The sequence below is a fragment of the Emys orbicularis genome, chromosome 7, assembly GCF_028017835.1.
Source record: "Emys orbicularis isolate rEmyOrb1 chromosome 7, rEmyOrb1.hap1, whole genome shotgun sequence".
In the NCBI taxonomy this organism is placed as follows: domain Eukaryota; kingdom Metazoa; phylum Chordata; order Testudines; family Emydidae; genus Emys; species Emys orbicularis.
The window spans coordinates 10,675,133-10,696,847 of record NC_088689.1 but is presented as its reverse complement, the minus strand read 5'-3'; the positions used below and the strand labels follow the sequence as shown (position 1 = coordinate 10,696,847).

At 44.2% G+C, this 21,715-nt stretch overlaps 1 protein-coding gene across 1 annotated transcript in view; it reads left to right on the top strand.

Moving 5' to 3' along the window:
* Window positions 1-21,439, top strand: part of LOC135881791 (guanylate cyclase 2G-like) — a 42,452-nt gene extending 21,013 nt beyond the window's left edge. The window contains exons 10-21 of the mRNA XM_065408499.1: window positions 820-903; window positions 1,811-1,915; window positions 2,744-2,815; window positions 7,244-7,412; window positions 10,097-10,252; window positions 11,882-12,059; window positions 13,458-13,598; window positions 14,387-14,579; window positions 15,694-15,868; window positions 18,840-18,938; window positions 19,991-20,082; window positions 21,356-21,439. Coding sequence (XP_065264571.1) covers window positions 820-903; window positions 1,811-1,915; window positions 2,744-2,815; window positions 7,244-7,412; window positions 10,097-10,252; window positions 11,882-12,059; window positions 13,458-13,598; window positions 14,387-14,579; window positions 15,694-15,868; window positions 18,840-18,938; window positions 19,991-20,082; window positions 21,356-21,439 — 1,548 coding nt within the window. The remainder of the gene's footprint in view (window positions 1-819; window positions 904-1,810; window positions 1,916-2,743; window positions 2,816-7,243; window positions 7,413-10,096; window positions 10,253-11,881; window positions 12,060-13,457; window positions 13,599-14,386; window positions 14,580-15,693; window positions 15,869-18,839; window positions 18,939-19,990; window positions 20,083-21,355) is intronic.
* Window positions 21,440-21,715: the final 276 nt, after the last annotated feature.

Here is a 21,715-nt window from a genome sequence, read left to right as displayed (position 1 = left end):
GGTGAATAGGGCACAAGATGGCCAAAAGAATAAAAGTCACAGTAGTTCTCAGGATTCACAGGTAGGACTGTGAAACTGATGGCACTAATTTACTAAGGTTGCTGATAAATGTCCAGCTCTGCTTTGCCAAAAATGGCAGATTGCAGAAATGTCCTATATGAAATTCTCGCAGAGATGGAGTCAGAGTTTTTGGGTAGAATAATTGGCCTTCCAAAAGCATGACATATCTTATGAGTCTTAACTTACTGGCTATATAATATAGTATATATACTATGACAGCATTACAGTTCTTGGTAATTCCTCTATGAGTACATTATTTCATCTGCAGAAAGTTGTTCTGAAAATATATGCTATATCGATTAACATCATTGGGCAGAATGTTATACAAGAGAACCTAAATTAAAACCACTTCTGGGCTGTATCGTCTGTGACAACCATTGGTAATTTGACTGTTAGCATAGGATCTTCATTTGACTACCATGCTTTGTTACAGTCAGCTGGTTTCCCAATATAATTTTGGCATCTTTCCCTCAGAACCCTTAAAAATTGATTTAAAAGGCAATTTCAGCTTTGTCACTGGGCAAGTTAGTAATCCAATACCTTGTACAGTGAAGCTCATATTGGTCATCTCTTATGGCTGCGTGTCTGTACAGGGAAAGATACTTTTAGCCATTTTAACATGGTGGTTCTAAACTTCTAAGCACATGCTATGTTTTCTCATAGGTGCCTTCATAACCTTTTTTGTGCAGATCTCTTCCAAACAGTTTCTGTGTTAAAGTACTGTATGTTGGATTCCACCTTTCTGAATATTTGTTTCAGGGAACTCTTGTTGCAATCAGGTACATAGATAACCAAACAGATGCCTGGATTCGGAAACAGTCAGTCCTTCATGAAGTTCAGATGGTAAGGTTCAATCTCAACGTGATCCTCCTATGCCCGACTGAAATGAAATGCAAATTATGTCACAAACATACTGTAGGTACTGCTGAATCGGGCAACTGGCCCATCTATCTTTAGCAAGCTGAAATTGACATCCAGAGCCTGCAATATCTTGTTGGTGTTGAATCTGGGAGAAGATTGGATTCTACTTAGGCTTCATCAGTGTCATGGATTTTGGTTTTGGGCACCTCTATATTAAAAAGGTATTGACAAGCTGGAGGAGAAGACCAATAACAAATAGGACTTAACTGAGTGACAGGAGGGACTGACATTTTAGGAGAGCTCCTGGGCCAGATTGTGATACCTTTTCTCATGTTGAGTGTTAATCTTACTCCTGAAGTAATCCTATTGATTTCAATGGGTCTAATCATGGTTCACGGTTCTATTCAATGTGAGTAAGAGTGTCAGAATCTGGCCCCAAAGGACTAAATATTTATACTGTGAAGATAAACCAGGGAAATAACTGCCTTCTCCATCTTCAAGGTAGAAGCATTAAGAAGGGAGAGGAATTGTCTAGGATGGTCCAAAGGGGTATTTTCAGGGGCTGTGAAGAAGATATTAAGCTGAAATAATGGGGATTGTACTAATAGTGGTGATCTATCAGGCTAGAATAGACTCCTGGGGGCTGGAATAGACTCCTGGAAATGGTGGAAGCTCCAATGCTTGAATCATCTGAAGCAAGACTAGTGTCAGGAATAGAAAATATATTGTTAGAGGCATTCCTGAACTAGCCAGGTTTGGACAAGGATGAGCTAATGACCTTTTCATTTCTACCTTGTAGGATTCTTGTAGTAAATGATGACTAAGGAACAACTCAGGGGTGGTGCTGTAATGTAAACAAATGTGTTTAACGAGGCCTCTTTGCTTTCAGATGCGCGAGTTGAGGCATGAGAATCTGGTGGCCTTCTTTGGTATATGCACTGAAATTCCCAGTATCTGTATTATTACAGAGTACTGCAAGAAAGGAAGCCTAAAGGTGAGAACACCAGCATCATTTACATCAGTAAACTTAGGGTTGACTTGTAAGAGAGCTTGCAAAAGAGCTGTTCTGAGCTCTAGCCAGGTCAGCCAGGACTGATATTCCTCACCCCCCTTTTGTTTGTTAGCTGTTTTTGCTGCTTACTCTTGCTCTGTTGATATCAGGACTTTCCTAGCTTCTAATAGCTAGGACTTCAAGTGCACATGTCCCTTCCTACTTCTATGCATCTTCATTGCTTTAGTGTTCAGTTCTTTCTTATGTGCAACCATTTTGTGAATACCAGATATGAGAAGCAGAATAGCACCCTGGACAACAATAAAAAAAACAGACATTACACCACAGAGGCAGTGAGTATTAGGACATCTTATTTACCAAGAAACATCTTATTTACTCAGCTTATTACATAAAACATAAGAATGGCCCAACTGGGTCAGACCAAGGGTCCATCTAGCCCAGTATCCTGTCTTCCAACAGTGGCCAGTGCCAGGTGTCCCAGAGGTAATGAACAGAACAGGCAATCATCAAGTTATCCATCGGCTGTCGCTCATTCCCAGCTTCTGTAACTTATTGTGTAATAAAGCTCTACAGAATTTGTATGTAAATATGGAATCAAGTTTGTAATTGCCACTTGCCCAATAGCGATACATACAGACTATTCTCAGCAACTGCTGATTTGGAGACCCGTACACATGTATCAGGAAATAAGTTTTCCGTTTCCAATAAAAGTTCACAGAGCAAATAGGCTGAGTTCAGTTCCATGTGCTCACTGCAACTCAGTCTGATGAGATTCAGTCCAATGTCATTCTGAATGTTTTTGTTTTTCAGGACATTTTGAGGAACTCTGATATTGAATTGGATTGGATATTCAAACTCTCTCTCGCCTATGATATAGTCAATGTGAGTATGACATTGAATTGTTTTCTGATAGAAAACCTTATTTAAAAAGTTATGGAGCCTAGAAACGCTTATTGCTCTGGACTTTGAACATGTCAGAGACAAAAATGAGAATAATACACTATCCCGTTGGAGCCAGATGGAAGTGTTGGGTTTGCATTTGATAGGGGGTTGAGGAAGTTGTTATTGCAAATTATCCTTATTTTATTGCATGTATTTATTTCATTAATTTGGGAGTTCTGTTGCAGTGACCTATGCTTACACCATTAAACAAACCCCAAATTAAACATTTGTTACACATAGGAAAAAAAGGGGGTGGACAGTTAAAAATAAAATGTAAAAAGTCCTAAAGTTTTGAGACAATTGTTTGACATTGTAAGCTCTTCAGGACTGGACTGGCCATTCAAAAAAGAACTAGATAAGTTCATGGAGGATAGGTTCATCAATGGCTATTAGCCAGGATGGACAGGGATGGTGTCCCTAGCCTCTGTTTGCCAGCAACTGGGAATGGGCGATGGAATGGATCACTTGATGATTACCTGTTGTGTTCATTCCCTCTGGGGCACCTGGCATTAGGGTGACCAGATGTCCCGATATTTAACCCTTTGTCCTGCGTCCCGATCAATGTACAATTGGGACGCTATTTGTCCCGATATTCAGGTAAGGAGGTGAGCGGGAGGGAGGCGCTGACTCCGTGGGTGCTCCAGGGTTGGAGCACCCACGGGGAAAAATTGCAGCCAAGCTCCCGCCTCCTCACCTCCTCCTTCCCCCCTCCCCCCAGTACGCCACGTCCCCGCTCCTCCCCCCCAGCGCTTCCCACCGCCTAACAGCTGTTTGGTGGCGCTTAGCGCTTTCCAGGAGGGAGGAGCGGGGACGTGGCACGCTCAGGGGAGGAGGTGGAGAGGAGGCAGGGCAGGGGCGGGGACTTGGGGGTGGAGCGAAGGCGGATGCTTGGGTGGGAAGAGGCGGGAGGTGGGCGAGCACCCACCCGGCAGAGAGGAAGTCAGCGCCATAGGGGTGAGTGGCGGGAGGGGGGCTGAAGAGGCGAGTGAGCGGCGGGCAGGCGGGGGGGGGGGGAGGAGGGACGCAGCAAGCCAGCAGGGGGCCACGGGATGAGGAAGGGGCGGGGGGGAGGGGGGCTGAGCGGGGAGGGGCGGGACCTGGGGCAGAGTGGGGGCAGAGCCTGGGAGGAGCGGGGGTGGACTGTGGGCGGGGCTGATAGCACCCCAATGTATCCCGATATTTTAGTGTTGTGATCTGGTCACCCTACCTGGCATTGGCCACTGTCGGAAGACAGGATACTGGGCTCAATGGACCTTTGGTCTGACCCAGTACAGCTGTTCTTATGTATTTACTACATACAACACTGAGCACAAAGGAAGCCTAACCTGGTTGAGGCTTCTAGACAGTACTGCAATATGAACAACAGTAATAAATAATACACAAAACCATTATTTTAACATGTTTCTCTTTTCATTTGTACAGAGTTGTTTTCCAAAAGCAAAAATTTTTGCTTGAAAATTTATAGATGCTACTAAATAGGGGGGAGGGAAGGAATTCCATTCCGATTTTCTTGTTAAAGTCCGATTCTGGTTTGTGTGTGTTGTTAAGACACAAAATGGGAGTGAGGAGAAAGGGGGAAAGATTACCAAATGATACAAGAGGTTGCTTCTGTTTCTGATACTTGTTGGTCATTTACTTGAAGACCCGTAGTGCGTGGCCCGTGAATCACGTAGCCACTTTTGTAATCTGGCTTTATTCACCTGGCCCTGGCAAATATTTTGCTACATTCCTTTGTCTGGTTTGTGGAAGTGAAGGGACTGTCCCCTTGCTGAGGTGCTCATGCTCCCAAGGCGGGCAGGAAGGAGTATGGCCATCCTGCCACATCCAAAGGAATAGGCCACACCTTTCTAGTCATGAATTTCATTCTTCAGTAAGGAATGAATGAAAAGTGCTAAGTAAAATGATTTGTTTGTGTGACAGCAGTGGAAAAAGGCCTCTCTGGATTGGGGCTCCATTGTGTTAGGTGCTGTACAAACACACAGTAGGAATACGTGTCTGCCCTGAAGAGTTTGTAATCTAAAGTTTTGGTCCAATGATTAGGGCATAAGTCTAGGATGTAGGAGAGACAGGTTCGTTTCCCATCTCTGCCACAGACTCTCCTATATGATCTTGGGCAAGTCACCTAGGCCTAGATTTTTAAAGGCGTTGTGGTGCTCAGTGTCACAATATCTAACTGATTAGGAGTCTGTCTTGTTTTCAAAAGTGATTTAGGCACTTAAGAGTCTTACAATGGTATTTAAGCTCTAAGCTCCTAAATCGCTTTTGAAAACAAGACAGGCTCCTAAATCAGCTGGGCATTGCAATGCTGAGTGCCACAGTGCCTAAATACCTGTAAAAATCTGGGCCTAAGTCTGTTTCTCAGTGCCCCATCCATATAGGGATAATAGTACTTCCTTACCTCACAAGGGTGTTGTCAGGATAAATACGATAAAGAATGTGAGGTGCTCACATACTATTGTGGTGGGGAGTGTCACATTTCAGAGCAACCACGCCTGTATTTCTCTGCAGTGGTCCAGCAAGGGTACGCACTGTCAGGTTTCCAGCTCCCTTGCCCATCACCTCTCTTGGTGAGTCTCACTCTCGGCTGACTGGGGTATTTCCAGGCTGCACAGTCCCATGACTGTACTGTTATTCCCAGCAGAGACAGACTGCCCAAGCAGGCCTGCTTGCTTTGTCTTCAGAGACGGTTAGCAGTACGACTGCCTACAGTTATGTTACTACACAGCTCTTTCTAAGCAAGCCTGTTTGAGTCTCAAGGTAAAAGCATTACAGAGAAAACCTATTAAAATCATTAGAAGAACCTACACGCATGCTAACAAGCTTACCAGAGATCACCCCTACTCCAACATGGGCTCTGGTAGGAACAGTCCTTCACTACTCTGTCCAAGCAGGGGGGCTGGAACAATTTGTATAGGGGAAGTGCTGAGAGCCATTGAACCAAACTGTAAACCCTGTATGTGATGGAAACCACTTCCTGCCGGGGCGTGCAGCAGCACCCCTAGTTCCAGCACCTATGCGCCCAAGGGGTTTCCTTGTGGTACCAAGTTCATCACCGCTTCAGCTCAGAACAAGCACGCAGTCTTTTGGGGCTGGGCCCTCAGCAAGCCAAGTTTCTCCAAACCTTCCCTAAGAGTTGGGGCTCTTCTTAGAGCAGAAATAGTGCCCCGAGCCTGTCTGAAAACAGGCTATTTAAACAAAAATCTTTTCTTTGGCCTTGGCTACACTGGCGCTGTACAGCGCTGCAACTTGCTGCGCTCAGGGGTGTGAAAACGCCCCTCCCCCGCGCAGCGAGTGCAGCGCTGTAAAGCGCCAGTGTAATCAGCGCCTGCAGCACTGCACGCTCGCTTGCAGCGCTGCAAGCTACTCCCCTCAGAGAGGTGGAGTACATACAGCGCTGCGAGAGAGCTCTCGCAGTGTTGCCTCGGTGACTACACTCACCGCGGCAGCGCTGTGAATTCCCAAGTGTAGCCAAGGCCTTTGTCTGTTGGTCCCTGGAGGATTCAGTTTGAACTAGTATATGTGGACCCCACCAGATGGTTTCAATAACCAGAGGAAATACATTACCATCCCCGTATTCCTGGAAGAGTTACATACAATTCTACAATAACATAGTTGCATTTTTAATACAATGAGCCCCCAAAATATCAAACCAAACTCCATAAGGTTTAACTTAATTCAGGAAAGTATCAGGGGGTAGCAGTGTTAGTCTGGATCTGAATTAAGAATGGAAATTTCCATTACATGCGTCTGACGAAGTGGGTATTCACCCACGAAAGCTTATGCTCCAATACATCTGATAGTCTATAAGGTGCCACAGGACTCTTTGTTGCTTAATTCAGGAAAGTTTATCTTCAGTCCATCAGGTTTGTCCAGGGTATTGAATGATATTGTCAGTCTGTCACAGGGACGATATTAAATACCCAAGACATCTAGGTAGAGAGGTCAGAGATTCCATGTGGGCAAAGGGATTTGTGAAAACAATGTCCAGGATCGGGGCCTAACGTAAGGCCAGATACCCTGGGTGAGTGGAGGGAATGAGGACAACAGTAGCAGTGATAGAAGAATGTGGCTATCCAGACAAAATGTGGGCATAACTAGTAGGTTTCTGGATGGGTTTGACCAAAGCAGACCATTGCTACAAATAGCCTGGAAAACGTAATGGAAAAAAGACTAGCATAGATACGATGAGATTTAGGGACAAAAGCCCTGGTGTTTCTGACCAGAACCAGCTGAGCCAAGAGCTGGTTACACTTGCTGTTTGTTGCATTGACAGCCAAAACTACATCCCGCCATTCATTGGGGGTATTTTATTCTGGCTGGTGCTTCTATAGCCACCACTCTAAAGTCACACTGTCCCTGTTTTTGTAGGGGATGTTGTTTCTTCACAGAAGCCCATTGAACTCCCATGGAAATCTGAAACCTACTAACTGTTTGGTGGATAGTCGCATGCAAGTGAAACTGTGTGGATTTGGGCTATGGGAGTTTAAGTATGGAAAGAAATACCGAGTAATTACTGAGAAAAATACCAACTATGCAGGTAAGTGGATTATACAAGAATTACAAGCACAAGGGATGCACCAAAACAACGATTGATGGATTCCTCTAGCGGATGCTTTCCTTCATACTGGTCTTCACACACATTTTATCTACAACACCTCTTTGAATATTGGTGATTGGAACACAGCTTTTGGAAATTACAGAGGTGTTTTTTTTTTTATTCCAGTAATGCTGCATATAGATGAGCAAATAGCAGCAAATAATGCATATGATCAGTTTTTGTCTCTATTTTGCTCAATAATTGTCTTTGAGCAGCTTATGATTTTCTACAATTTGTTGTTTGACAATGTTTGCTGAATAATTTTGGTGAATAATTTTTGGTCTGTAGCTGTGGATGAATTAAGGCATAAATGCTATAGACATTTATCAATATTGATAAATGCAAAGTAATGCACACTGGAAAACATAATCCCAACTATACATATAAAATGATGGGGTCTAAATTAGCTGTTACGATTCAAGAAATAGATTTTGGAGACACTGTGGATAGTTCTCTGAAAAAATCCACTCAATGTGCAGCGGCAGTCAAAAAAGCTAACAGAATGTTGGGAATCATTAAGAAAGGGATAGATAAGACAGAAAATATCATATTGCCTCTATATAAATCCATGGCATTCCCACATCTTGAATACTGCGTGCAGATGTCATTGCCCCATCTCAAAAAAAGATATATTGGAATTGGAAAAGGTTAAGAAAAGGGCAACAAAAATTATTAGGGGTGTGGAACGGCTTCCGTTAGAAGGAGAGATTAATAAAACTGGGACTTTTCAGCTTGGGGGGAAAAAAGACGACTAAGGTGGGATATGATTGAGGTCTATATAATCATGACTGGTGTGGAGAAAGTAAATAAGGAAGTGTTATTTACTCCTTCTCATAACACAAGAACTAAGGGTAATTAATGAAATTAATAGGCAGCAGGTTTAAAACAAATAAAAGGAAGTATTTCTTCACACAATGCACAGCCAACCTGTGGAACTATTTGCCAGAGGATGTTGTGAAGGCGAAGACTATAACAGGGTTCACAAAAGAACTAGATAAATTCGTGGAGGATAGGTCCATCAATGGCTATTAGCCAGGATGGGCAGGAATTGTGTCCCTAGCCTCTGTTTGCTAGAAACTGGGAATGGGCAACAGGGGATGGATCACTTGATGATTACCTGTTCTGTTCATTCCCTCTGGGGCAACTGGCATTGGCCACTGACAGATGACAGGATACTGGGCTAGACAGATGTTTGGTCTGACCCAGTATGGCTATTCTTATGTTCTTATAGACCTGTGCCTAAAGCCCCAGGTTCTGGAATAATTTGATTACAGGAGAATCACTTTTTTTATATATAAATAAAGGCAAAGAAAGAAAAGAGGGGGGAAAACCCCCCCAATTCTAGCCTTCATAGTTGCAAAGAAAAGCTTGAAAATGTGACTCAAGTGCAACTGATGTAGTGAAGTCTGCCTGAGTCTGCAGGTGGCTGAAACAATAGCTCTGAGACGTGTTAACAGCCTCATGCATCTGAACAGGGTGCTTACTCCAAGGGCCACAGCTGTGAGGAGTCATACCGATACCACCCTGGAAGGTGCTGGCTTCTCCCCAGTCCACAAAGGCCTCACTACCACACTCAGAGTATCTTTCCAGGCACAGTTTTATTTCCCAGATGTAGGCAAACAAATCCCAAAATAGTTCCTCAGCCCACTCTCGGCTACAACTCCCAGGGGATTTCCACCTTTGCCTTACTCAGACCCCCCTCCTCCCGCTTCAGGGCCTGTTGCAAGATCCTTCTGTGCTCTTTTAACAGAGCACGACCCAGGAGGCTCTTCCCCCCTCGCCGGTTCCCACTGCCCCGCCTCCTGGGGGGCTCTGGCAGCCTTTCCCAGGGAACTTCCTGCTGCTCCTGCCCCCGCGCTTCCAGACAGCCTGGCTCTTTATGGCTGCAGGTGCTGCTCTCCCCTCCTAATTGGCTGAACTGGGAGACCCTGTTCTAGCACAGGGGAGCTAGGTCTGCTTCATTTATGCCACCCTGTGACCCTGACCAGGGCCAGCTCCAGGCACCAGCCGACCAAGCACGTTCTTGGGGCAGCACCTTGTAAGGGGCGGCCAATCTTGGGGTGGCGGGGGGCGGTCAGGGTTCTTTTTTTTTTTTTTTTTTGGTTCGGCGGGGCGGCGCTTGAGGGTTTTTTTGTTTGTTTTTGTTTCAGCAGCGCAGCGCCCGGGGTGTGTGTGTGTGTTTCGGCAGTGCGGCGCCCAGGGTGGCCCTTTTTTTTTTTTTTTTGCTTGGGGCGGCAAAAAAGTTAGAGCTGGCCCTGACCCTGACAGAGGACTCCACATGTGGGCCTTCCCCTCCCAGCTCCTGGGAGCCCATTCTCTGCTTTTACCCCTATTCTCCCAAAGGGGGTCTTGCTGCCACTTCGGGGGGCGGTGGGGGAGGAGAGAAGGAGTGGCCTTGCTGCTGCCCGCACCTCTCTAGCTAGCTACCAGGCAGTGGTGTTGTGTGGATGAATGAGTGCCTGCAAGCGGCAGAGAAATTCTCAGTTGGATGACACTATAAAAGCACAAACCATCCCAAATAGTGTTCAGAATTTTAAAAGGCTGTCTAGCCTGTTCTTTGCCGATGACGAATTTGACCCAGCTGAAGCACAGACTTCCTTGCTGTTTCCTATTTTGCCTTGTAGATCTCTATTGGACAGCCCCAGAACTGCTCAGGATGGGGGAATTTCCATTCCCTGGGACCCAAAAGGGGGATGTCTACAGCTTTGCTATAATTATGAGGGAGCTGATTTATAACAATGAGGATGGCCCATTCCAAGACCTGAACAAGGAAGCAGAAGGTAGAACTTTGTTCCTCTCTTTGTACTCCATTTCCAGATGGTCTTCCCTCTGTGAGCACATTTTTGTATCCTGGAGTTACCCTAAATGTAGTAGGACTTCACTGCAAATAAAATGTGTTTTAAAATTCAGATTAGCTGTGACCTGTGTTAGCTAACTGTGGTTAAAATAGCAGTGAAGACACAGCTAACTCAGGTTAGCAGGTAGCATTCAACCTCAGACTCCCGTATAGGTTTTAACCTGCGCTGCCATCTCTTTAATGCTATTTTAACCCAGATTAGCCAGAGCGGGTTAGCTATTCTGAGTTAGGAACACACCTTTAATTTGCAGAGTAGATGCACCCTTGGGATGCAAGAGACTTTTTGTACGCTGAATATTATGAATGAGTATAGGCAGATAATTGTATTGCGTAACTATCTGCTTGCTAAGGATAGACACCTTTGGTCTTTGGAGAGTCACACAGGCTTAACTGTATATATGTTTTAAGTGATTTTGCAACTTTGCCTAATAAAGCATAAGAATTTAGAACTTAATCTGAGCAAGAGTTCCATACTGGTTTCCTAACCTTGTATTGATTTCCTGTCACTATTTCTCATTGCTTCCCGCATTATAAGAAAAAAAATCACAGTTGCTTTGTTTAGCTTTGATTCAAATACAGCAGCAGCTGTCTTCTCCCACAAACTCCTATAGTCCACATATAGTATCTCCTTGAGGTGCATTACTCATAGGAAAACCTGTCTCTCTTGTTTGACCTTCTATCGATCTGAATAAATTCCATGTTGTCTATTCTGTTCAGATAATAGGGCTCTATATACCTTTTTATCTGACTTTATGTGCAAATTAAATGCATCACAGCAAAGTGAAGTGTAGTAATTGCTCAGCTGAACATAGTACCAATGAAAACACCACACCATTCACACTTTGGAGCTACTCAACAGCCTACACTATTATGGCATGTGCCAAGTTACTACAACTACACTCTGAAATCCCTGTATCTGAGGCCTGGTCTACACTACGGGGGGGATTGATCTAAGTTACGCAACTTCAGCTATGTGAATAACGTAGCTGAAGTCGACGTAGTTAGACCTACTCACCGCAGTGTGAATCGACTGCTACCGCTCCCCCGTGGACTCTGCCTGCGCCTCTCGCGGCAGTGGAGTACAGAAGTCGACGGGAGAGCGCTCGGGGGTCGATTTATCGTGTCTAGATTAGACGCGATAAATCAACCCCCGCTGGATCGATTGCTGCCCGCCGATCAGTGGGTAGTGTAGACATACCCTAAGAGGAGAGAGCATTAATCTATAGAGACAGATTTGGAGACACAATTTTCCTCAGCACTCCAGGGTGTGTGAACACTGCCCGTGGGATGGTACGAACGGCTTCCTTCTTCTAAACTAGCCAGCTGCATGGGTTGCATAGAAGAAGCAGACCCTAAGCTCATCCAGGTGAAAGACTGTGATTTGCTCTGACCCTTATGTGAGGTGCATAAGAGAAAGGGAATCTCCATGCAGTCTCTGTTTTTCCTCCTCTCAGATGCCTGCATTAAGGACCAGGACAATTTGCTCCAAAGTTAGGGACACTAAAATAATTAATAGACTCAAATCCTGATTGATCACATTTGCTAAATACAGAGATAATAAACCGACTCAGGGACCCAACTGTACTCGTCCCACTGCGGCCATCCCTGTCAACAGAGAAATGCAGTGAAAGGATCATTGCAATGCTTAGAACGTGTTGGGATGAAGATCCAGGGAGAAGGCCAACATTCTCCTCTGTGAAGAGAGGGTTAAGAGATGCAAGCCCCGAAGGGTGAGTCTTTCTTACCTGTCTGAGAATGATACCAGATATACATTGTGCTTTTCATCCAGCAGGCTCCCAAAGTGTTTTATAGATGGCATCCATTACATAGGGATTACTCACACATCGCTGAAATGCAGCTGCATCAGAGATGGGATGTAGCAGCTGTTTAACAGCCCACAGCACCACTGCAGGATAGTTTAGAACAGGAAGATAAAGAGTTAGATTTTCCCAATATCTCACCTTTCTGACTATAAAGATAGTAAAGTTCTGGACTAGACTTCCAAGAGAGGTTGTGGAATCCCATCACTGGAGGTTGGACAAACACCTGTCAGGAACGGTCTAGATTACTTGGTTGTGTCTCATCACAAAGAGCTGGACTAGATGACCTCTCAAGGCCCTTCCAGCCCTACATTTCTGTCATTGTATGAATAATGTCCAGCTGAAACCACAGTTGAGGGGTGGGGTGGGGGTTAAATGGATGTAGTTAACTTGAAATCTAGTCAGTTTTTAAAAAGAGAGTTTAAAGTTCTTTCCCAGAACTGTAGCTCCTCCCTGTCAATGGTTGCATTTTTGCAATCACATTTTTCCTAGTGGTGAAATGTTTTTCTTTCCTCTCTTGAGTGAAAGACTCACATGGTGGAAACTGTGGGCTATACAGGAGGAATCATTAAACTAATGATATGCGGAGTACTGTCAAAGTAGACTGGAAAAAAAACAGGCATTTTATGCTCTAATCTTTTTCACATACAGTATCTTAAGTGTTACCAGTAATAAATTTGTAAAAAACCAATCAGACAAAAATGTATTTAAATTGATGGTATCTTTAAGTAGTTAGCATATAATTATCCACAGCGGAATTTGGCCGGGATGCCAGGATACCATTTTGAGTCTTGTAAGGGACTTTGATTTGATGTTTCATCTGAAAATTGTCACTTCTGGCAGCACAGTGCTCCCAAAGACTATGCGGGGGCATTGGGTCAGTACTCACATTAACTGCAGCATGGATAGTCTCCATGGATATTTCTTATCCAAGTTAAATTATGAGATCTGATGACAGGCCCATAGTGGGGAGTAGCCAAGTATCAGAAGTCATTTCTCCCCCATGAACTCTAGATGCTAGAGGGGATCTTTGATGGAAATGGAATACAGTTCCCATCAAAATTTTGTATTACACCTCTACCCCGATATAACGCGACCCGATATAACACGAATTCGGATATAACGCGGTAAAGCAGCGCTCTGGGGAGGGAGAGGCGGGACGGATCAAAGCAAGTTCAATATAACACGGTTTCACCTATAACACGGTAAGACTTTTTGGCTCCCGAGGACAGCGTTATATCGGGGTAGAGGTGTACTTAGTGCTATTATGTAAATTAAAAACAATATTTGTTTGAGCAATTCCATTAGCCACATCAGCATCTTGGATAACATGGTAAACAAACTGGAAAAGTATGCCAATCACTTGGAGGACGTGGTGGAAGAAAGGACAGCCCAGTTGGTGGCAGAGAAGAAAAAGACAGATAAACTTTTGTCAGCAATGTTGCCCAGGTAATCAAACAACTTTTGTACGTTCATAAGTTTGTCGACAATAGAATTTGGGGCAAGACAGAGCCTTTCATACTCAGTGTATCTCAGAATGCTTTGCAAAGTACTATTGTCACTTAAACACTGCTAGTACAGCCTCGGGCTCTAACTAATGAATGGTAATTAAGCAATGAATTATTATTATTCATTATATTGTGATAGTGCCTAGAAGCTCCAGTCAGGGACCAGGGGCCCATTGTGCTAGATGCTGTACAAACCTAGAACAAAAAGACTGTTCCCCCGAAGAGCTGACAGTCTAAGACAAAGGACTACAGCCGGGTACACCAGACATGAGGAGCAGTAGGAAACAATCAGACTGAACTGTTCAACATAAGTTGTGGTCTAAGCGTGCCAGCTCCCTTACTCCTTGTCAAATATTTTGTAGGTATAGCCTGGATTCAGGCTAGCCAGCATCATTTTAAAACGCATTTAATGCCATCAACTTCTTGTGCTCCACTGACCTTCACCCTCACACACCTCTCTGGCAAGTGGCCACTTTTCTCTGTTGCACCCTCTTTCCCTCCAGTAGATGCTTTAATTTGGGGACCTTTTGCCAAAGTGGAAGCTGGTGTAAATCCAGATTGAATCTGGTTTGGGGATTTTTAAGGCAGGCTTAAAAGTGCTTTAAACAGGCCACTTGGTGTATTTCCCAAACACGCAGGACGTTAAGGCCAAATGGATTTATTCTGAGGTGGAGGGAGAGAGAGAGAGAGAGACATGAAGGAAATGATCACTTTCTCCTCCTGTCCCAGCTTCATCCGAGAGCAGCTCATCGCTGGGAAATCCGTGGAGCCTGAGAGTTTTGATTCTGTGACCATCTTCTTCTCAGATATTGTTGGGTTCACCAATTTGTGTTCTCTCAGCAATCCCCTGCAAGTGGTTAATCTCCTGAATGACCTGTACAGCCTGTTCGATAACATCATTAAAACGTATGACGTATACAAGGTGAGACACGCTGCTCCCCGGGTTCTCAGGAAGCACAATTGCTGGGCCCAGTCCTGCAAGCAGTGTGTTTGCAGAACTTCTATCAAAGTCAAGGAAAGTTTCCTGGAGAGCGAGAGAGCACTCAGTCAGGCTCCCCAATCTGTAGTCACTTGCATCCAAAACCCATTAATATCACTGACCTGATATAGTTCCAATTGTTGGTGGTTGAGTGCAGTCAGTGGCAGAACCATGACTAGAATGTAGAAGTTCTTAACTCCTGGTTTTAAGCTTAGTCCACTAGTTTGCACTGTCTCAAATATCTATTCAGGGACACCATCATAGCACCTAATCACATCAGCCACACTATCAGAGGCTCGTTCACCTGCATATCAACCAATATGATATATGCCATCATGTGCCAGCAATGCCCCTCTGCCATGTACATTGGCCAAACCGGACAGTCTCTATGCAAAAGAATAAATGGACACAAATCAAACGTCAAGAATTATAACATTCAAAAACCAGTCGGAGAACACTTCAACCTCCCTGGTCACTCAATTACAGACCTCAAAGTCGCAATACTCCAACAACAAAACTTCAAAACCAGACTCCAATGAGAAACTGCAGAACTGGAATTAATTTGCAAACTGGACAACCATCAAATTAGGCTTGAATAAAGACTGGGAGTGGATGGGTCATTACACAAAGTAAAACCTATTTCCCCATGCTAATTTTTTTCCCTACTGTTACTCACAGCTTCTTGTCAACTGTTGGAAATGGGCCATCCTGATTATCACTACAAAAGTTTTTTTTTCTCCTGCTGCTAATAGCCCACCTTAATTGATGACTCTCGTTATAGTTGGTATGGCAACACCCATTTTTTCATGTCCTCTGTGTGTGTATATATCTTCCTACTGTATTTTCCACAGCATGCATCCGATGAAGTGGGTTTTAGCCCACGAAAGCTTATGCTCAAATAAATGTGTTAGTCTCTAAGGTGCCACAAGGACTCCTTGTTGTTTTTGCGGATACAGACTAACACGGCTGCCCCTCTGAACTCTAATATGGGCTGCTATTTGCCCTGTGCCCCAGACACGTAACGTGCTGCCTAAGTGCTTGGTTTTCCTTGCTACAGGTTGAAACCATCGGAGATGCCTACATGGTTGCCAGTGGCCTTCCCATCCGCAATGGAATGAAGCACGTTGAGGAAATTGCTACAATGTCTTTGCACTTCCTCAGTGCAATGATCCCTTTCAAGATAGAGCACATGCCCGAAGAGAAGCTGAAGCTGCGGATTGGCATTAACACAGGTAAGTAGCGTGAGTCTCACCTGCTTCCAATACTGAGATTTGTTCTCGGTCCATATAAGTTGAGCCACAAATACATAATTCACATGTTTGCATCAATTCGTAATTCACCTCAGGATGAATCAAGCATCAGGTTAAGATGAGACCGGAGAGCATTTTTTAAGGGGGCTTATCCTCCAGTCCTAATTCAGCCAAAATTCCCCTCAACCTTAATTTGGAGTTTTGCCTGAGTAAAGAACTGGTGGCCAAATGTTTGTTTTAACCTTGGGTATGGGGTTCATCCTTAATTCATTGTAGCACATATTGAGCAGTTACAGCATGAGGCAGGGAGTTTAGGAATTCTGGATTCTCTTCATACCTCAGCCATGACTTGCTGTCTGACGTTGACTACTTACATAACTGCTCTGTACCTCAGTTTCCCCATCAGGAGGCTGGCAATATTAACATTCAGTGTCCTTACAGATTGCTGGGGAGATTAATTAGTTCCTATTTTTAAGTGCTCTGAGATCCGTGGTTGAAAGGTTCTATCGAGGTGTAGAACATTAATATAAGACATTCAGAAAAGCACTAACAGTGAGTGCTCTTTCCTGTGTTTGTAAATCACTGTGTAAATGTACAGTGCTATGCAAACATTTTACAATGATTATAGTAACGTTGGGCTTCTGCTTTAGTACTCATCTAAAGAATGACACCTCCATTCTTAATTGGTGCTTTCCATTTCCTATCCAAGCAATGCTGGCACAGCTTGGAGTCTATGCTGACAGAAGAGTTTGTGGGGAAACTCAATGCAGCATATACCAGCAAGATCATTTAGATGTGCATTTCAGTGGTAGGACTCTTCCTGAAAAGATAATGCATGTATCCAAGGTCATCTCACAAATACTGGCCTAGAACTATAACATTACCTACCATTGGAGCTGTAATTTCTACAGCTGGGCAAAATTTTTCAGATGAATAGTTTATTTGCTGAAAAATGCAGTTTCAGACAACATGAAACTTATTCAAAAATTTGACACAAATTTGCCGAATAGTTTCATCTGCAAAAATGGAAGAGAAGGCCACGTCCCCTATAACTTTTTGGCCCAGTGTATGTAGGGCTGGGATGTTGGAGGCCTAGGTTCTCAAATTGACAGAGGTCAGGAAGAAATCTCCCTTATGGGCAGGTTATTACACAACTGCCTGCTGCTATAGAATGTTTTGAAACTTACTCTGAAGCATCTGGTACTGCTGGAGTCAGGATGTTGTTGTAGATGGACCGCTTGTCTCCTTTAGTATGACAGGAAAGCATAATCCCAACTATACATATAAAATGATGAGGTCTAAATTAGCTGTTACCACTCAAGAAAGAGATCTTGGAGTCATTGGGCTGGTCCACACTAACCCCCCACTTTGAACTAAGATACGCAACTTCAGCTACGTTATTCACGTAGCTGAAGTCGAACTATCTTAGTTCGAACTTACCGCGGGTCCACACGCGGCAGGCAGGCTCCCCCGTCGACTCCGTGTACTCGTCTCGCCGAGCAGGAGTACCAGCGTTGACGGCGAGCACTTCCGGGATCGATCCCAGAAGATCGATTGCTTACCGCCGGACCCGGAGGTAAGTATAGACGTACCCATTGTGGATAGTTCTCTGAAAACATCCACTCAGTGTGCAGCGGCAGTCAAAAAAGCGAACAGAATGCTGGGAATAATTAAGAAAGGGATAGATAAGAAGACAGAAAATATCATATTGCCTCTATATAAATCCATGATACACCCACATCTTGAATACTGCATGCAGATGTGGTTGTCCCATCTCAAAAAAGATATATTGGAATTAGAAAAGGTTCAGAAAAGGGCAACAAAAATGATTAGGGGTATGGAATGGCTTCCGTATGAGGAGAGATTAATAAGACTGGGACTTTTCAGCTTGGAAAAGAGATAGCTAAGGGGAGATATGATTGAGGTCTATAAAATCATGACTGGTGTACAGAAAGTAGATAAGGAAATGTTGTTTACTCCTTCTCATAACACAAGAACTAGGGGTCACCAAATGAAATTAATAGGCATCAGGTTTAAAACAAATAAAAGGAAGTATTTCTTCACACAATGCACAGTCAACCTGTGGAACTCCTTGCCAGAGGATGTTATGAAGGCCAAGGCCATAACAGGCTTCAAAAAAGAACTAGATAAATTCATGGAGGATAGGTCCATCAATGGCTATTAGCCAGGATGAGCAGGAATGGTGTCCTTAGCCTCTGTTTGCTAGAAGCTGGGAATGACAGGGGATGGATCACTTGATGATTACCTGTTCTGTTCATTCCCTCTGGGGCACCTGGCACTAGCCACTGACAGAAGGCAGGATACTGGGCTAGATGGACCTTTGGTCTGACCCAGCAGGGCCATTCTTATGACAATTTCTATGTTCCTTTCTCAGGGTGTTTCAGTGACAACTGCAAATGTTGGGGAAATAATTGTCTAAATATTTTGATCTTCATACATGTCTCGGTTCTAATAACACAACTAAGCATTTCTATGCTGTTTTAATAATCCCTAGCTCTTTTTCCTCCATTGATCATAAAGATCCTTACAAAAGAGGTCAGTATTATTATCCCCATTTTACAGATGCGTAGTGAGATTGTGATTTGTCCAAGGTTACCCAGCAGGCCCCTGGCAGAGCTAGAAATTGTACGCATATTAGTTTTTACAGCAACAGTCAGATTACCTAGGGATTGTTGCCATGTTCGCAGTTGCGGAAACTGAGACAATGAGCCATGAGTTGCGCAAATCAAGAATGGAAGTTGGCATCAAAGCTGGGATTAGAATTTAGGAGTTGCACATACCCATGGTTGGGCTCCAGATAGGAGACTGACACTCTTTCATTTAAACTGCTTCTCCAGTGCCTAGTTAGGAGTCCCAGTGCGGGGCAAAATTGCTTTGCATAACACTTTCTGTCTTGATAGCTTCATGGTTTGTGCTTTGTTTTGTACTCTAGGACCTGTTGTTGCAGGAGTGGTGGGAATCACAATGCCACGGTACTGCCTGTTTGGAGACACTGTCAATACAGCCTCAAGGATGGAAAGTACCAGTTTGCGTAGGTACCATTTACGACGAGTTTGCAGTCATCCTGCATGGAATTTTTTTTAACCACAAATAGAGGCAGTGTTACACTTAACCCGTTGTTAATTGACATTTTTTGTGTCAAACCTTTGCCATGCAATGCTCTGATAACCCAGTTTGATGAACCCTGAGGATTTCTTACATCTGAGATCATTGTTGTCAGCAGGAGCACCGCCAGCTTTTCTGCCGCCCTAGGTGGTGGAAGGTCCCGCCCCGAAATGCCTAGGTCACCTAATGCGTTGCGCCGGCCCTGGTTGTCAGATAATAACAACTAGTTCTTACATGGTGCTTTTCATCAGCAGATCTCAGAGCGCTTTACAAAGGAGGTCAGGATCATGATCCTTATTTTACTGCGAGGGAAAGTGAGGGATGGAGAGGTGAAGTGACTTGCCCAAGGTCACCCAACTGGCCCGTGCCAGAGCCAGGACTAGAACCCAGGTCTCCTGAGTCCCAGTTCATTGCTCTGTCCACTGCTCTCCACAGTGACAATGTTTCGTATTTCACAACCAGCTGGGATGTTCAATCTTTGAAGAACAAAAATGAACATGGTGTTTTGTATGTTTGTTACTGCCCTCAGACACACATGACTGTGCATCATAGACCCTATGCTGCTACATGGAGAGGTCTTTGCTTGCTCATTTCTTTCCCGCTGATGCCATGAAGCTCTGAATGACCATATTGTGCAGCATAGTGACAATTGCGAAGACCTAGATAGCCATGGATGTTACAATACCAAATATGAAAAGAGAAAGTTTGAGGTTTATATAATAAGCACCGTGCTTTTGCCCTGGAGACCGTTTCTGACAAGTGACTTCATTTTAAATGGAGTCAGACTAAAGCCTAAATCTTAATTACAAATCCTTCTGAACAGGAGGAAAGTTTCAGGCCAAAAATGAAACACAACCTTTAGGAAGCTAAACGTTAGGTTCTAAAGAGATTGATCCTGCCCCTTTAACGAGTTAATCCTCCCCAGCCAGTCAGTCATATACATTTATAAAATAAGTAAATAGATTTGTTTTGCTGTAGCTCTCCGAATCCATGTCTCCACAACCACTGCTAATGCCTTGCAATCCATCGGCGGGTATGACTTGCAAGAAAGAGGGACCATAACAGTAAAGGTATGAACATTGAGAATGCAGAATGGGAGCCTATCATGCCAAATAGGTAGATCTAATATATTCGACAGCATATGAAGGAATTTTCAAGGATGTACAATGTATGCAGAACATATGCTTTCCTGGATATGAACTGATGTTAATGCATCAGTGTAAAAACAAAACAACAAACATGTAGAGGTGTTCAGTACTATGGTGTGACTTAAATCAGACACCGCCATCATTTTGTTTATGATAACCATCTGCCTAACATAGGACAGTGCTTTGCAAACTAGAATGAAGCATTCCAGAAAAACAGGACTCAGTGATGTGAAGTCTTTGTGCTTTCACAGCCCTTTCCATGTCTCACATCCTTGGATCCTGTGCATGGTTTCTACCTTGTCAAGCTCTGTTGATATTACTATTCTTTATTGCTTATGTTGCTGGAGTGCCTTGAGGCCCCAATAAGGGACCGTGGCCTCATCATGCTAGCCACTGTACCAAGGTATAACCAAGAGATGCTTCCTGCTCCAAAGACCTTACAGTTAGAGCTTGCCAGAAGTATTCCAATGGAACAGTTTCATTGGAAAATACCCATTTCTCAAACCTGAAATGTTTGACAAAAATGGTTTGAGTTCCATGGTCCCTGGCTGGGGCCAGGGACCCTGGGCTTCCAAGTGGGCAACCCTAGGACCCAGCTGGTCAGGGAGTCTGGAAGGCCTGGGGTCTCCTGCCCCAAAGCAGTTCCTGTGATGGGCTTGCCCCGCAGCTACAGACACTGGGAGTCCAGGCAGCTGCTGACTGAAATCAACATTCGTGTCAATTTCATGAGCGCAGTAGGAATTTCAGTCAGTAGCAGCCATGTTTTCAGGCAGGGCACCGACATTGAGGGGCACCGGATCATTGCACTTGGAGGTGCCAAATCCCTGGAGGCAGGGAGGGAGTTAGTTTGATTTTTGTTTTGCTTTTTTTGGGTTTTTTTTTTATTGCACCTTTTGAGTATGGGAGACACCGAAAATGTCTTCCGTTCTGGGTGACAGCACATCTAGGGGTGGCCATGGTTCCAGGGAGCCCATTTCATTTTGAAAACGCCACATGACGATGTCTCCTTTCCCCAAGATTTCCAGTTTGGGGGAAACTTTGAACAATTTGGAACAAAACCAAATTCTGAAATACCAAATTATCCCACAGTCTAGATATTCCTAGTTTGGGCCAACTCTACTTAAAATCAATGTGGGTCCCCCTCCCCTCCCCGATTTCTTTGTACAACTCCACTTTCACTTCTTTCTGTTATCAGGGAAAAGGAGAGCAAAGAACGTTTTGGTTAAAAGGAAAAGCTGACCTTCACTTGGCTCTCCCAGAGTTCAGTGACAAATGGTGAGGCCGTTTGAAGGAAACTTTGCAGGTAAGACAGTGATAAGGTTTCTGTAGGGAAGGTTGTTAAATCCGTATGCTGATAATGCAGTTATACAGTTCAAGGACTGGAGGAGTGATCTAACATGTGGGTCTATTGAAGCTACTCCACGTGGCATTGCCTCTTAGGAGGTATGTTTGTGCTGCAGCTGGGAGCGTGCCTCCCAGTCCAGGTAGACAGGCATGCACTAGTTCTGCTTGAGCTAGCAAGCTAAGAATACCAGCACATCATGGGCTAGACACC